This window comes from Microcaecilia unicolor, chromosome 6 (assembly GCF_901765095.1).
Source record: "Microcaecilia unicolor chromosome 6, aMicUni1.1, whole genome shotgun sequence".
NCBI classification, from domain to species: Eukaryota; Metazoa; Chordata; class Amphibia; order Gymnophiona; family Siphonopidae; genus Microcaecilia; species Microcaecilia unicolor.
Window position 1 is genome coordinate 38,427,727 of NC_044036.1, and position 14,023 is coordinate 38,441,749.

The 14,023-nt window shown below is 41.3% G+C and overlaps 1 protein-coding gene across 2 annotated transcripts in view; it reads left to right on the forward strand.

Annotated features, from left to right (window-relative positions):
- Positions 1 to 14,023, forward strand: part of PATJ (PATJ crumbs cell polarity complex component) — a 429,677-nt gene that overhangs the window by 52,061 nt on the left and 363,593 nt on the right. For both annotated transcript variants that reach the window (XM_030205409.1, XM_030205410.1), the window contains exons 7-10: positions 2,460 to 2,588; positions 9,108 to 9,329; positions 10,016 to 10,118; positions 12,226 to 12,314. In XM_030205409.1, coding sequence (XP_030061269.1) covers positions 2,460 to 2,588; positions 9,108 to 9,329; positions 10,016 to 10,118; positions 12,226 to 12,314 — 543 coding nt within the window. The remainder of the gene's footprint in view (positions 1 to 2,459; positions 2,589 to 9,107; positions 9,330 to 10,015; positions 10,119 to 12,225; positions 12,315 to 14,023) is intronic.

Genomic DNA, 14,023 nt, shown 5'->3' on the forward strand with positions numbered 1-14,023 from the left:
ACAAGAGCCCTTTCCTGTGAGTAAAAGATGCTTTAAATGCAGAAAATGTTTTATAAAATTATCCCCAAATGTATGAACTGGGCAATTTCTACAGACAATTTCTGACTCTGATTGCTGGGATTTAAAAGAAACTGAAGTAGAGAATAGCCCAGCCGATATTCAGCCAGAGGTGGACAGCGATTTCTTTTTGCGTCACTGGTGCTAAAAGTGGAAATTCAATGCTGGGCCTTGTGTGGGCTTTGGCATTGAATTTCCATTTTTTTTTTAAAGCCGGCTAGTGCATGACTGGTTAAGTTAATATATTGAGGCTTAGCTGGCCATGGGTTAATGCAGTGGTTCCCAAACTCTTTTGGTTCACAGCACCCTTCGTGTCCGAGCAATTTTTCGTGGCACTCCCCACCTCCTCCCCCTGGCCACACAGGTCTCCGTCCCCACAGCCACACCGATCTCCGTCACCCCCCTCCCTGTCCACACAGGTCTCCGCCCCCACAGCCACACCGATCTCCGTCACCCCCCTTCCTGGCCACACAGGTCTCCGCCCCCACAGCCACACCGATCTCCGTCACCCCCCCCTCCCCGGCCACACAGGTCTCCATCTTTTTCTCTGCACAAATATAGCAGTGCTAGGATGTCCCTATAACCAGCCCCTCCAAATGGCACATTGATTATGATTTATAACAAATTACTACTATATCTATGAAAAATTATTCTGTTGTTATACTTCCTCTGTGTATATCTGTATGCTACACAAACTGGCAATGGCATGTTTGAAAATACAAGTGAGATTAAATAAAAATGCTACCATAAATAAAGAATGACATCGTGGATGCAGCAGCTCATAGGTTGGTTTGCTAGTTTTGTTTTGAATGGGAAGGGGAAACAGAGACTGACCTATTGGCTTCAACTTTTTGACTTCATCCTTTCTGTTTTCATCCAACCTCCTTAGCAGCAAAAGCGAGTCCCGAAGGCTGTCTGCTCTGTGTACCCAGTGGCTGCAACAACAAAAAAAGCGAGCACGGGGCCACAGCAGCCTAGAAGCATGCGCTGTTGGGTCTGCTGGTCTTCTGCCCCCGCTGACATCGACTTTCAGTTCCGGGAGCAGACAGCACATGCTGGAAGGCTGCTGCAGCCCTACACTTGCTTTTTTTTTTTTCTTTGCCACTGCTGCTGTTTGCAATAGCGGTTTGGGTGGTGGCAGGAGGGAGGTCGGGATTTTCTGTGGAACCCTAGAGAGTTCGTTGCGGCACACAGTTTGGGAACCCCTGGGTTAGCGCATAAAGATAGGACAGTTATATGCTAAACCTGGCCGGTTAGTGATCTAACAGGAGTTCTGCCCTGGAATGCCCTCATAGCTGACTTTAATTTCAGCGCTAACCGGTCATTTTCAGCAAGGATGTGTCTGGTTAAATGCTGCTGAAAATGATCGGATAGCTGCCACCAAGCGAGTTACCTGGTCAGCTGCTGTTTACAGCTAGTTAACTTTCTTTGAATATCAACCATAGCTTGGATAACACACAGAATTATTCATGTGTCTGGGTGGTTTCTTAAATACAGCAGTTGATATTTAGCTTACAGCATTAAGTAGCTGGTAATCTGCTTCCAGCCACAGGCTGAACTAAATCTGGATTGTCAGTACTGGGGCATTTGCGGCACCCGGTATTAAATATCCGGGTATATCTGCTGACTTCGAAGTTAACTGGGCATCAATATTCCGACCAGGCATGATTAACTCGCTGCATAAAGTTAGGATAGCTGTTTTGCTGTCCTGATTTAGGTGGCCGCTTATCTGGTTAGCGGACTGAAAATCATCACTAACTAGCTAAGTTGCCACTCCACTCTAACCCCACCTCTGTCTCTACCTTATCCAGTTAGAGGAAATGTTCAGGAGCACTAACTGGGTAAGTGCTGCTGAATTTGAGGTGTTAGCTTGCTCAGCAGGAGCCTCTCTTGAGTATTGACCCCAAAATGTTAAAAAAACAACAACATGGTTTAATCTACTGACATATAAACAATTGTTTGAATGATATATGTCTGGAAGAACTGCCTGCAAGGTGCTTTCACAGTCTCTAGGCTGGACAGTAGTGGCCAGAGCATGCTGCGAAAGCAAAATTTGGAAGTCAGCTTCAGAAAATCCATGATTTCTAGTAGAACCAAATAGCATTTCCAATTTAATTGATCAATCAGTTCTATATTTTAGATCTGTACTGTGGAGACCATCTTTGTTTAGGTGACTTTTTCATTGGCTAGGCTGATAAGTGACTAATGAAGATGTGTTTGAGTTTACTGGCTAAAGTGGCCAAGTTTGCAGTATATGAATGAGGAAGATCAGTGCAGCTTCTGTTCAAGAGACTCGAGGAGACTGATTTATACAGGATGTGTGAGAAATTAATGGTACAAATAAGGCAATGTCTATCATTTTATTTCAAATGAAATCTTTCTTTTCTTTATATTAATTACAGATCCACTGGGGCCACACTGAAGATATTGAACTCATTAATGATGGCTCAGGATTAGGCTTTGGAATAGTAGGAGGAAAATCAAGTGGTGTAATTGTCAGAACTATCGTGCCTGGGGGACTAGCAGATCGGGTAATTTGTTTTCTTATGTCTTTTGTGTTTTATTTGATATAAAGTGTAATTAATACAATTTCCTTTGACAGCCTTAAATTAACTCACTGCATATACAACATTAGCAGGCTGCTGATAGGGTGATAGATTGCACAGTAATTTAAGTAATGCAGGCCGTGAAATGACTGCCACTAAAACTCAACACATACTAGATCCTGTCTTCTAAAACATTCATTAGCTAAACACATCTTGCACAATTTAACAAATTTATTAAAAATTATTCAGTGTTAATTTAAATCTAGTATTGATTGAACTGTAAATGATGAGTGTCGGGAAGCTGGTTTTCACAGTTGCGAACCAAGCACAGAGCTTCACGTTTAGTGATATTAAAATTGAAAATCGGCATAGAAAAAAAAACCAAAGTACAGTCTTCTGATACAGAACGGTCACTTACTGTGATGTGATATAACAGTGGATATATCAACCAAAACAATTAATGAAAAACCTTCAAAAACACACACTCAAAACCTATACAGCAAACTCTCATATGGAAACAGCACCAGTTCCCAGGATTTGCACAGCAACAATCTTAGCTAGAAACAGACAGCATTGCAAATATATGTACAGACCTTAGAATAGGACACAGAATAAATCAGACTGCTGTAGATCCCTAAATGGAAACTACTCACTGGCAGAATACTGCACCTCACACATACAGGTCCTCAGACAGAATAAGAGACTGCAGACAAAACCTGAACTGGAAACCCTAGGCTGGGTTTGTGCTATGCAGTTCACATCAGTTGCTGAAATGACCTCTTGAAGTGATCATAGTGTTAATGGAATGGTAGCTTACTTTTTTTTTTTTTTTGGAAAGCATTGAGGTTTGCAGTTGAGCAGAGAGTGGGAGTAGCTGCAGTGGAGCATGAAAATAGAAAGCATAAGTACATAAGTACATAAGTAGTGCCATACTGGGAAAGACCAAAGGTCCATCTAGCCCAGCATCCTGTCACCGACAGTGGCCAATCCAGGTCAAGGGCACCTGGCACGCTCCCCAAACGTAAAAACATTCCAGACAAGTTATACCTAAAAATGCGGAATTTTTCCAAGTCCATTTAATAGCGGTCTATGGACTTGTCCTTTAGGAATCTATCTAACCCCTTTTTAAACTCCGTCAAGCTAACCGCCCGTACCACGTTCTCCGGCAACGAATTCCAGAGTCTAATTACACGTTGGGTGAAGAAAAATTTTCTCCGATTCGTTTTAAATTTACCACACTGTAGCTTCAACTCATGCCCTCTAGTCCTAGTATTTTTGGATAGCGTGAACAGTCGCTTCACATCCACCCGATCCATTCCACTCATTATTTTATACACTTCTATCATATCTCCCCTCAGCCGTCTCTTCTCCAAGCTGAAAAGCCCTAGCCTTCTCAGCCTCTCTTCATAGGAAAGTCGTCCCATCCCCACTATCATTTTCGTCGCCCTTCGCTGTACCTTTTCCAATTCTACTATATCTTTTTTGAGATACGGAGACCAGTACTGAACACAATACTCCAGGTGCGGTCGCACCATGGAGCGATACAACGGCATTATAACATCCGCACACCTGGACTCCATACCCTTCCTAATAACACCCAACATTCTATTCGCTTTCCTAGCCGCAGCAGCACACTGAGCAGAAGGTTTCAGCGTATCATCGACGACGACACCCAGATCCCTTTCTTGATCCGTAACTCCTAACGCGGAACCTTGCAAGACGTAGCTATAATTCGGGTTCCTCTTACCCACATGCATCACTTTGCACAAAACTCATTTCCAAACTTCTGGAGCCACTTAGGCTGTGATTGGATTCACGTGACTTTCACATCCAAATCTTCCTAATTCCTACTACTACTAATCATTTCTGTAGCGCTGTACACTTTTTTTTTTTTAATGTGCAGGTACTTTTTCTGGCCCTAGGGGGTTCACAATCTATGTTTTTGTACTTGGGGCAATGGAGGGTTAAGTGACTTTCTCAAGGTCACAAGGAGATGCAGTGGGAATCAAACCCAGGTTGCTAGGCTCAAAGCCCGCTGCACTAACCATTAGGCCACTCCTCCACTCTGATTCCAATTTCAGAAAGACCATTGTACTGAATAGCAAAATTTTTGTTCTACTGTATTACTAGGCTCATGGTCACAGTTGTATGGCATATATGGTGTTGTATGATGCAGTGAAAAGTCTGCCCCTGGATGAGTTTAAAAAAGTAATAAAAATTAATTTCTCAAATAAAAGTTTATTTTATGCATGACATACATTATTCAGTTAAGGCTTTAAAAATGTTCAGTTCTGGCAGGTGACTCATACTCCTTCCTGTGTTTTTCAAGAAAGGATGTTATGTTCTCACAGGAAAGTTCGCTGAATTTCCATGAAAACAGTTGGCTGCTGCCTTGACTTGCTTTCTTCAGGAGATATTCTAGAGATCCCATAGCATGCTACTCTTCACCTGAAGCTTTAATTGGACGACTCAGAACTTATTGATTTCTGCTTTTTAACTGTTTCGCTCATAGAAACATAGAAAAGAGAAAAATGAAGGCAGATAAAGATCGTATGACCTATTCAGTCTGCCCATCCATATCTGCTCTCCCTTTCACTCTCATACAGATCCTACCTACTTGTCACAAGCTCTCTTGAATTAAAATACTGTTTTCGTCTCCACCACTTCCACCAGAAGGCTGGGCCACGAATTCATCACTCTTTCCATGAAGAAGTATTTCCTCAGGTTACTTCTCAGTGTAACCACTTTCACCTTCATCCTATGCCCCCTCATACCAGAGCTTCCTTTCAGTTGAAAGAGACTCGCCTCCTGTGCATTTATGCTGTGTAAATATTTAAATATCTCTATCATATCTCCCCTCACCTGCCTTTCTCGCAAAGAATACATATTGAGATTTAAGTCTGTCTGCATATTGTGTATGACAAAAACCACTGACCATTTTAGTAGCCGCCCTCTAGACCGACTCCATCCTGTTTATATCTTTTTGAAAGTATGGTTTCCAGAGCCTTACACAGGGGCATCATCACATCCTTTTTCCTACTGGCCATTCTTCTCCCTTTGTACCCAAGCATCCTTCTAGCTTTTGCCGTCTCCTTTTCTACTTGTTTTGCCACCTTAACTGTTACTACTACTACTACTTATCATTTCTATAGCGCTACTAGACGTACGCAGCACTGTACACTGGACATAAAGAGACAGAGCTTACAATCTAATTAGGACAGAAAACAGGACAAATAAGAGATAAGGAAATTACTAAGGTGGGAATGATAAAACATGGGTACTGATCATACGATCACACCCAAGTCCTGCTCCTCTTTTGTGCACAAAAGGTCTTCACTCCTAAACTGAGTTTTTGCAGCCCAAATGCATGACCCTGCATTTTTTAGCATTAAATTTAAGCTGCCAAATTTCAGACCATTCCTGTAGCTTCGCTAAGTTCTTGCTCAAGTTATCCACATCATCAGGGGTGTCTTAACCTATTGTAGATTTTGGTTTCATCCACAGAGGCAAACCTTACCAGACAGCCCTTTAGCAATATCGCTTACAAAAATGTTAAAAAGAACCGGCCCAAGAACCGAACCTTGTGGCACATCGCTGGCAACATTCTTTTCCTCAGAATGAGCTGCATTTACCACTGCCCTCTGTCGCCTTCCTCTCAACCAATTCCTAACCCGGTCAGTCATTTTTGGTCGTATACCGGTGGCACTCGGTTTATTTGTTACTCATCTATGCAGAACCATGTGAAAAGCTTTGCTAAACTCTAAATACATCATATCTAGCACTCTCCCTTGATCCAACTCTCTGTTCACTCAGTCAAAGAAATAATCGGATTTGTCTGACAAGTGAAACCAAGCCTCTGGTGAAACCATGTTGCCTCGGATCCTGTAATCCATTGGATTCCAAAAACTGTACTATCTCTAGAGAATACTTTTCACCCCTCACCTAGGATTTGCAAAGTCAATGATTTTACAGCATTCCTGGAAACTCCTAGAGAGCACTTCTATCCCCTATGTTACTGGAGGAGAACTCATTTTACCTTCTAATCCCAAAGGGAGCATTTCTAGGCTTCTTAGCTTCTCTTTAGTTGACAAATTGGCTCCTCCACCTCTCGTTTTTTTTCTTGGAAGCCCAATCCTCTTTCTCCAACAGTTTCTATTTGTCTTAATAGCTTAGTCCATCAGTTACCAAACTGTGCACCATGGCATCCCAGGGCACCAGTGAACTCACAGGGGAGCCACGACATATTTTAAGACCTGCCCCATCTACCACCTTCCACCACCCCCTGCCACTGCTTCCTCAGACTAGCAACAACAGTGACAAAACAAAATACGGCCATCACGGGGCTGCACTATACAAACCCATGGCTGCCGGTCCTGCCCCCTCCGACATCCTCCTTGTTCTGAGGCAGAGCCGGCGTCTGCAGGTTTGTACAGTGCGTGCCTGCAGTGGCTGTATTTTTGTTTTATCGCTGCTGCTGCTAGTCAGGGGAGGCAGCAGTGGTGGCATGGGTGTTGGAGAGGAGGGGAGCAGATGCTGGATAGAGGGGGCACATTCAGATGGAAGTGGGGAGGGGAGGGGGCATACGCTGGATTGAAAGGGAGAAAGAGAAGGACTTTGATAGACTGCCTTTCTGTACTCCAATCAATGTGATGTACATATTATATGACAGGTATTTTTTTTGGCCCTATTGGACTCGGAAACTTTTTTTTTTTGTACCTCGGGCAATGGAGGGTTAAATGAAGGCACACACTGGAAGAAAGTGGGGAGAGAAGGAGTGTCAAGAAAAGCCTAGCCACCCACCTAGGGTTAACCGTGGCCACTTAGAGGGTCAGGTCTGCCTGTACCTGCTGCTTGTGCTCTACACTTGCACCCTCCTCCTACCGACTGGGTCACAACTGCCTCTGGCCGAGTCTCCCACTCTCCAATTATCCCTAGTGATTTCTAGGTTACTGGAGCCACACTCCTAGTGGTCCTACAGTTCCCAGAAAGCAGTCACAGACCTAACACACAAACCACCAGGATTCTTTATCAGTCCAGACAGGCAGGGCAAACAAACAAATGTGTTCATTCTCAGAACTTACAGTGGACAGAAAATGTGCAATCAGCAAACGGTAACAAGTAACTGATCAATTAGAAAACCAACTAAACATTTGTATAGTGTCTAAACAGTACTGGGAAGATCAGGACATATAGCTGCTCACAAGTTATCAAATATAACTGTTTTACAGGGCTTTAGCAAAAAGATCCTACTCTCTTTTCTTCCTGGGTAAGACTAGGAAAAAAAATCCAGTACAATTCAAAAGAAAGGAGCTCCTGGGCCAATCATAGCTCAGTCAACAAGTTTTAAAAGTATGCTTCTCACACTACTGTAAATTCACTTCTTCACTGAGTAAAATTAAAAGAGGGCATTCACTTTTCTATAACAGCTTTATCATAAAACATGCACCACCTGTTGGCCAAACTAGAGAAATGCACTTCAGAATTAATTTAGGCAGTTTACAGGCTTAAAACACACTGTTCTATCACAAGGGGCAAATGCTGAATGGAAGAGGGGTTAGAAAGAGGGCACTTGCTGGATGAAAGCATGCTGCCGACTTCTTTGCTGCTCAGGCAGCATGGAGCTTGGGTAGCGGACTGTTTCATCTGGTGGGGCTTTGGCATCCCTGCTAGCAGAGCTAGGACTCCACAACAACGCTGGGGGGAGAGGGATAAGACCTGAGAGGAAATATGTGGTCTAGGGGACCTGTTAGCTGCAAAAATTTGGGAACTTCTGGCTTAGACCATTTCGACCTTGATAAAAGAATCCATAAGACTTGATTATATTATCTTGTGCTCAGAACAATTTTACACATGTAAATTTTAGTAAGCACGAAGGATCCTTACAGAAATATTACTTGTTTTTTCCTTAATTCTCTAAGGGGCCCTTTTACTGTGTTAGGCACTAACTCATTCCTAACACATCTTAAAATGGCATACTGCGGAACGCGCTCAGGCATCTTGTAGTAACTGCCAATTTTGCATGTGCTGATCATGTGCCATTTTTTTTGAGGGGGCATGTCAGAGGACAGAGAATGTGTTTTTATGCAAAACAGCCCATGTACATAAGCATGTTCTAAATGTTTAGCGCAGGAATACCGTATGAGCCCTTACTGTCTACAAAATGGGTGACAATAAGTGCTCACACAGTAATTTCTTTTTTTTTAATGGTCACACACTAACAGCAACATTAGTGCATGGCTATTAATACAAAAAATAGAAACTCGACTATTTTACAACTGTAAAAATTGCCTTAGTGTGTGGGCAAAACACATGCAAGGGCATGCTAAGGTCACTTTTTACTGCAGCCTAGTAAAAGAACCCCTAAATGCTGTTAATTCTAGGCTCAAGGTTGTATGCTTTCCTGAGAATGAAATATCTTTGTAACGCTATCTTTTAATGGACCACAATTAATGAAAATTACATATAATCCAGTGTTTTGTTTTTACATAATATGGTGTACTGTAGGATGGAAGACTCAGGACAGGGGATCATATCTTACAAATTGGGGGAACAAATGTGCAAGGAATGATGAGTGAACAAGTTGCCCAGGTTCTGAGGAGCACTGGAAAATCAGTCAGGATGCTTATTGCCAGAGATCCAGCTGTAGACATTTCTGTGAAGCCACCAGCTCTGGAAAGCTTCCCTGTTACCTCATTGCCTGCTTCACAGAACCAGTATATTAACACAGTAAGTACTTGGCATTTATGAAAGACCCCGCCTTTACACACAACATGAATTGACCAATAAAGTTAGAGGTAGGTTATTTTGATTTGGCACAGGCTTGCTATTACACCAAATTCTTAACTGTTTCTTAAAAAGAAAGATGGGGGACAACTATGAATTACTGTCATGAAAATATAGGGCATGCAATTCTTATTCACAAATATATTGTTTTCTGAAGGAGCCATTCTTGACTTGTCCACAAATAGGTACCATCTAATTCATTTTCTTTTCTCCATTTACATATGAGTGGTTTGATTGTCAGCATGAAAAGTGGTTATAGTCCTGACAATGATTAAAAGTTGTTGATTCAGAGTGTGTGAGTTAGGAGGGAGGGGAATTTAAAAGGGGGGTTGGAGGGATCCACATGCTTTTAATTATATAGGGGTTGCTTGAGGCCTTGAGGATGGGTAAACCCTCTGTTGCTCTACTGGGGTAGAAATCTGCCCAGCTAGATGTCCTTGGACCACTAATCAAACTGACTAGGATCGGCCACAATCTGCAGTTACTGGTAACAGGTTAAGTCATTTTTGCGCTCTTGAAATGTCCCAGTACCAGCTCTAATCTGATCTTTCTAAATGAATTGTCTGTGAACCTCAAAATATTAGTGTAGGAAACATTTCAACACAATTTCCATTTTAATTGTCTTGCAGAATAACCTTGGTGGGTATGATATCTATAATGTTGAGCTTAAAAAACAGGAAGGGCAAAGCCTTGGTGTGACAATAGTTGGCTATTCTGGAGCTTCTAATATAGGTAAGATTTTTATTTATATATTTTTATTAGAAATGAATGATGTACTGTGAGATTAATTCAAAGATGTTCTTGATGTTGTCTTGGATTCTTTTCTCACTTTTGAACCACAAGTTGCTAACTTATGGAAGAAAACTATCTTTTGTTTAAGACAATTATATCTAATAAGATCGTACTTCCATGAGCATCATTTTGATCTATTGATCCAAATGTTTGTTTTGTCCCATTTGGATTACTGCAATTCATTAAATTCTATGCTCTTAAGAAAACTCCAGCTGATATAAAATACAGCAGTTTCTGGGTATCTTCAAAGGCTTTATTGGCTTCTCTTAAAATCTCAAATTATTTTCAAAATTGCATGTACTGTTTTTTTATATATTATATACTAATTTACCGGATCTCTTAATCCAACTTTTGTGTCATTCATTTTTTTCTTCATCTCAGGTGTTTAATACATTTGTACTAAGATATCCTATTGTTAAAGGTTTACGTATAAGCGTCAATTAGATCTATTATTTTCTTTCCATGTTATCTCTATATGGAATGAATTACCACAATATATCAGAACTGAATCTAATTATTTTCAGTTTCGAAGGAAACTGAAAACTTTTTTTATCTGATAAGGCTTGGGAGTTTTATTTTGTTAATTTGAAGCAAGTCTATTAATTTTTATTCTTTAACTATGTATTGTGATTGATGTAATTCCCCATACGCTGGTTTTTTTGGTCTCTTATGTTGTAATCTGCCTAGAACCACCAGTTGAGATTTGTGTGGTGGAAAAATCCTGCCTTAGATTGGATTTAGATGGGTAGCTCAGAGTTCTAAGAGGACTGTAAAACTGACCCCTGTTTTCAGAGAAACCAAAGCATGTACATTAAGGGGGCAAATAATCAGAGCAATTTTTAAAAATAATTTATACTGCTTATCTTCAAAATAACTAAGTAGTTTACAAAATGAAATAATTAATATTAAGTAAATGGAAATAAAACAGCATAAAATACAATAAAGCAGACACAGAAATGTAATAAAAATCAAGCTGCAAAAATATGTTGGTAAATCTGTATCTGTTTGTGTAAAAGTGCAGGCTGATGATTTACCCTCCTACCTTTCTGTGCGGTTAAAGTTGGTGGAGTTGTGTCAGAGGTGGAAAATTGCCATCTCTTATGTCATCTCCATGCCTCATTTCTGATACACATTTTGCAACTGTATCAATGCTTTGCACACTTGTCCACACACTGACCAAATTATCAAAGGGAAATTCCATGAGGAGGCCTGTTCAACTGATTGTTACATTTGTACCCCGCGCTTTCCCACTCATGGCAGGCTCAATGCGGCTTACATGGGGCAATGGAGGGTTAAGTGACTTGCCCAGAGTCACAAGGAGCTGCCTGTGCCTGAAGTGGGAATCGAACTCAGTTCCTCAGGACAGAAGTCCACCACCCTAACCACTAGGCCACTCCTCCACTGTTGCTACTATTTGAGATTCTACATGGAATGTTGCTATTCCACTAGCAACATTCCATGTAGAAGTCGGCCCTTGCAGATCACCAATGTGGCCGCGCAGGCTTCTGCTTCTGTGAGTCTGACGTCCTGCACGTACGTGCAGGACGTCAGACTCACAGAAACAGAAGCCTGCGCAGCCTTCTACAAGGAATGTTGCTAGTGGAATAGCAACATTCCATGTAGAATCTCCAATAGTAGCAACAGAATCTCAATAGTAGCAACATTCCATGTAGAATCTCCAATAGTAGCAACATTCCATGTAGAATCTCCAATGGTATCTATTTTATTTTTGTTACATTTGTACCCCGCGCTTTCCCACTCATGGCAGGCTCAATGCGGCTTACATGGGGCAATGGAGGGTTAAGTGACTTGCCCAGAGTCACAAGGAATCGAACTCAGTTACTCAGTTCCCCAGGACCTAAGTCCACCACCCTAACCACTAGGCCACTCCTCCACTCAACTAGTTGAGGATATATATTTTTTTAATACTTCTTTTTACAGATCGGTAATAATACCTATGTATATTTAGTAGAATGAGCCTAGATGTCTAGAATAAGTTTTCCTTCATTAATGCACTACTAAGGTTCAATGTGTCTTTCATATGTAGATTCCTCTGGGATTTTTGTAAAAGGTATAATTCCAGGCAGTGCTGCAGACCAGAGTGGCTGCATCCAGGCTCAGGACAGAATTATTGCCGTAAGTAAATTGTTTCTTTATGCAACTTGTACGGAAATCATTTCAAAGGTGCAGAATAAGCAGGAAGGCTTGATACCTGGGAGGGTTTAAGAAGGTTTCTTTGCAGATACTGGCAGAACTTAACATTTATGTGGATCATAATGCAAATAGAACAAACTGACATAAAAGATTATTGTTTGCTATTCAGAAGCGCTTAGGTGCTGAGCATCAGATACTAAGGACCCTGTTTACTAAGGTGCGCTAGCGTTTTTAGCACATGCGCTAACTGTGTAGATGCCCATAGGAATATTGTGGGTGCCTACACAGTGCACGCTAATAGCACTGATGCGCCTGTAGCTCGGCTTAGTAAACGAGGCCCTAAATGTATAAATGCTTTTTTTTTTTTTTTTTTGTTCTAAATTTGAGTGTGGTTAATTGCTAATTGGGCTGAGCAACTTTATATCCTGCCAAATTCACCTATTTGCATTTCAGAACATTTGGGTTTTTCTGGGGGCAGGGCCAAAATCTATCTGGATAGTGACAATATTCAGCAGTTATCTGGATAGTTTTTTTTTTCAGTTTAGGAGGACTACTATTTGCGCAATCCCATATTTAAACAATCAAGTTATTCATTTAAATTTAGAACCATAGAGGTCACATGATACCATGCAAGAGAGCAGATGCTGAACCATGGTTCTCCTGCACATCCCCTCTAATTCAACCGTCACAGCAGCTACAAAACCTTCTTTTTTGTTTGTTTTTAATATATTAATACTCACCTGGTGTGTGCTAATTTGATCAGCTTGGATGTGAGAATAAGATTTCTCAAATAGCTGCAAAACCGCCAAGTAAAGAAAGAGAAAAGCAAGACTCCGGAGAACAAAATGGTGGATGCTGCTTTTCCTCTGAGCACTTCTGTGTGTTCAGCCTGGACAGCAGAAATTACTGCTGAGGTGGCGGCAGTGGAAACGTTGCTAGATAAGAAATTGCAATCTATTTTTGATAGAGCAGAAGCAGACAATGAGAGACTAGATAGTTATGATCTGGAGTTTGATTAGCTTCAACAAAGTGTCAGTGACACAGAGGACAAAGTGGACCTGGAGGTTCAGTAACTTGATTCTGTTCTTAAATGACTGGTTAATTTGGAATGATCTTAGATTGATCAGACTTTGAATTCCTTAAAGATAATGAACTGGTGGGCTTCTCGGAATTGTGACTGGTAAAGTCCCTGGAGTTGGGAACTCACCAAGGCCTGTTGTGGGTGGAGAAGGCCCACAGAGTAGGCCGATCAAGACAAGATGGCGCTAAATCAACATAAAGTTCGAGTGGCACTTCTACAGGAAATGCATTTAGCTCCTGGGAACACCAAAAATTATGTCGCTGGTGAGTGGGAGGCTATGTGGAGTGACCATCGCAGAACAGAAAAGCTGGCGGAGTTATTCTTTTTCAGAAAGGGTTGATACTGGAGAAACATAAGAGCAGTGTGGACCCACAAGGTAGATACATCATAACACATACTGCTCTGAATTGCTAACCTTTGTTATTAGTAAATATCTATGCCCTAAATCAGTATGATTTTTTAAAACAATTTTGGGTCATCTACAGATGGTTCAGGGCATACTGACATAGACAGAGACTTCAATATCATTTTTGACCCACTTTTAGATAGATCTCGATAATCAGTGGTGTCTCCAGTTGATTACTGTAAGGGAGTTCCTTTATTGTGTGAC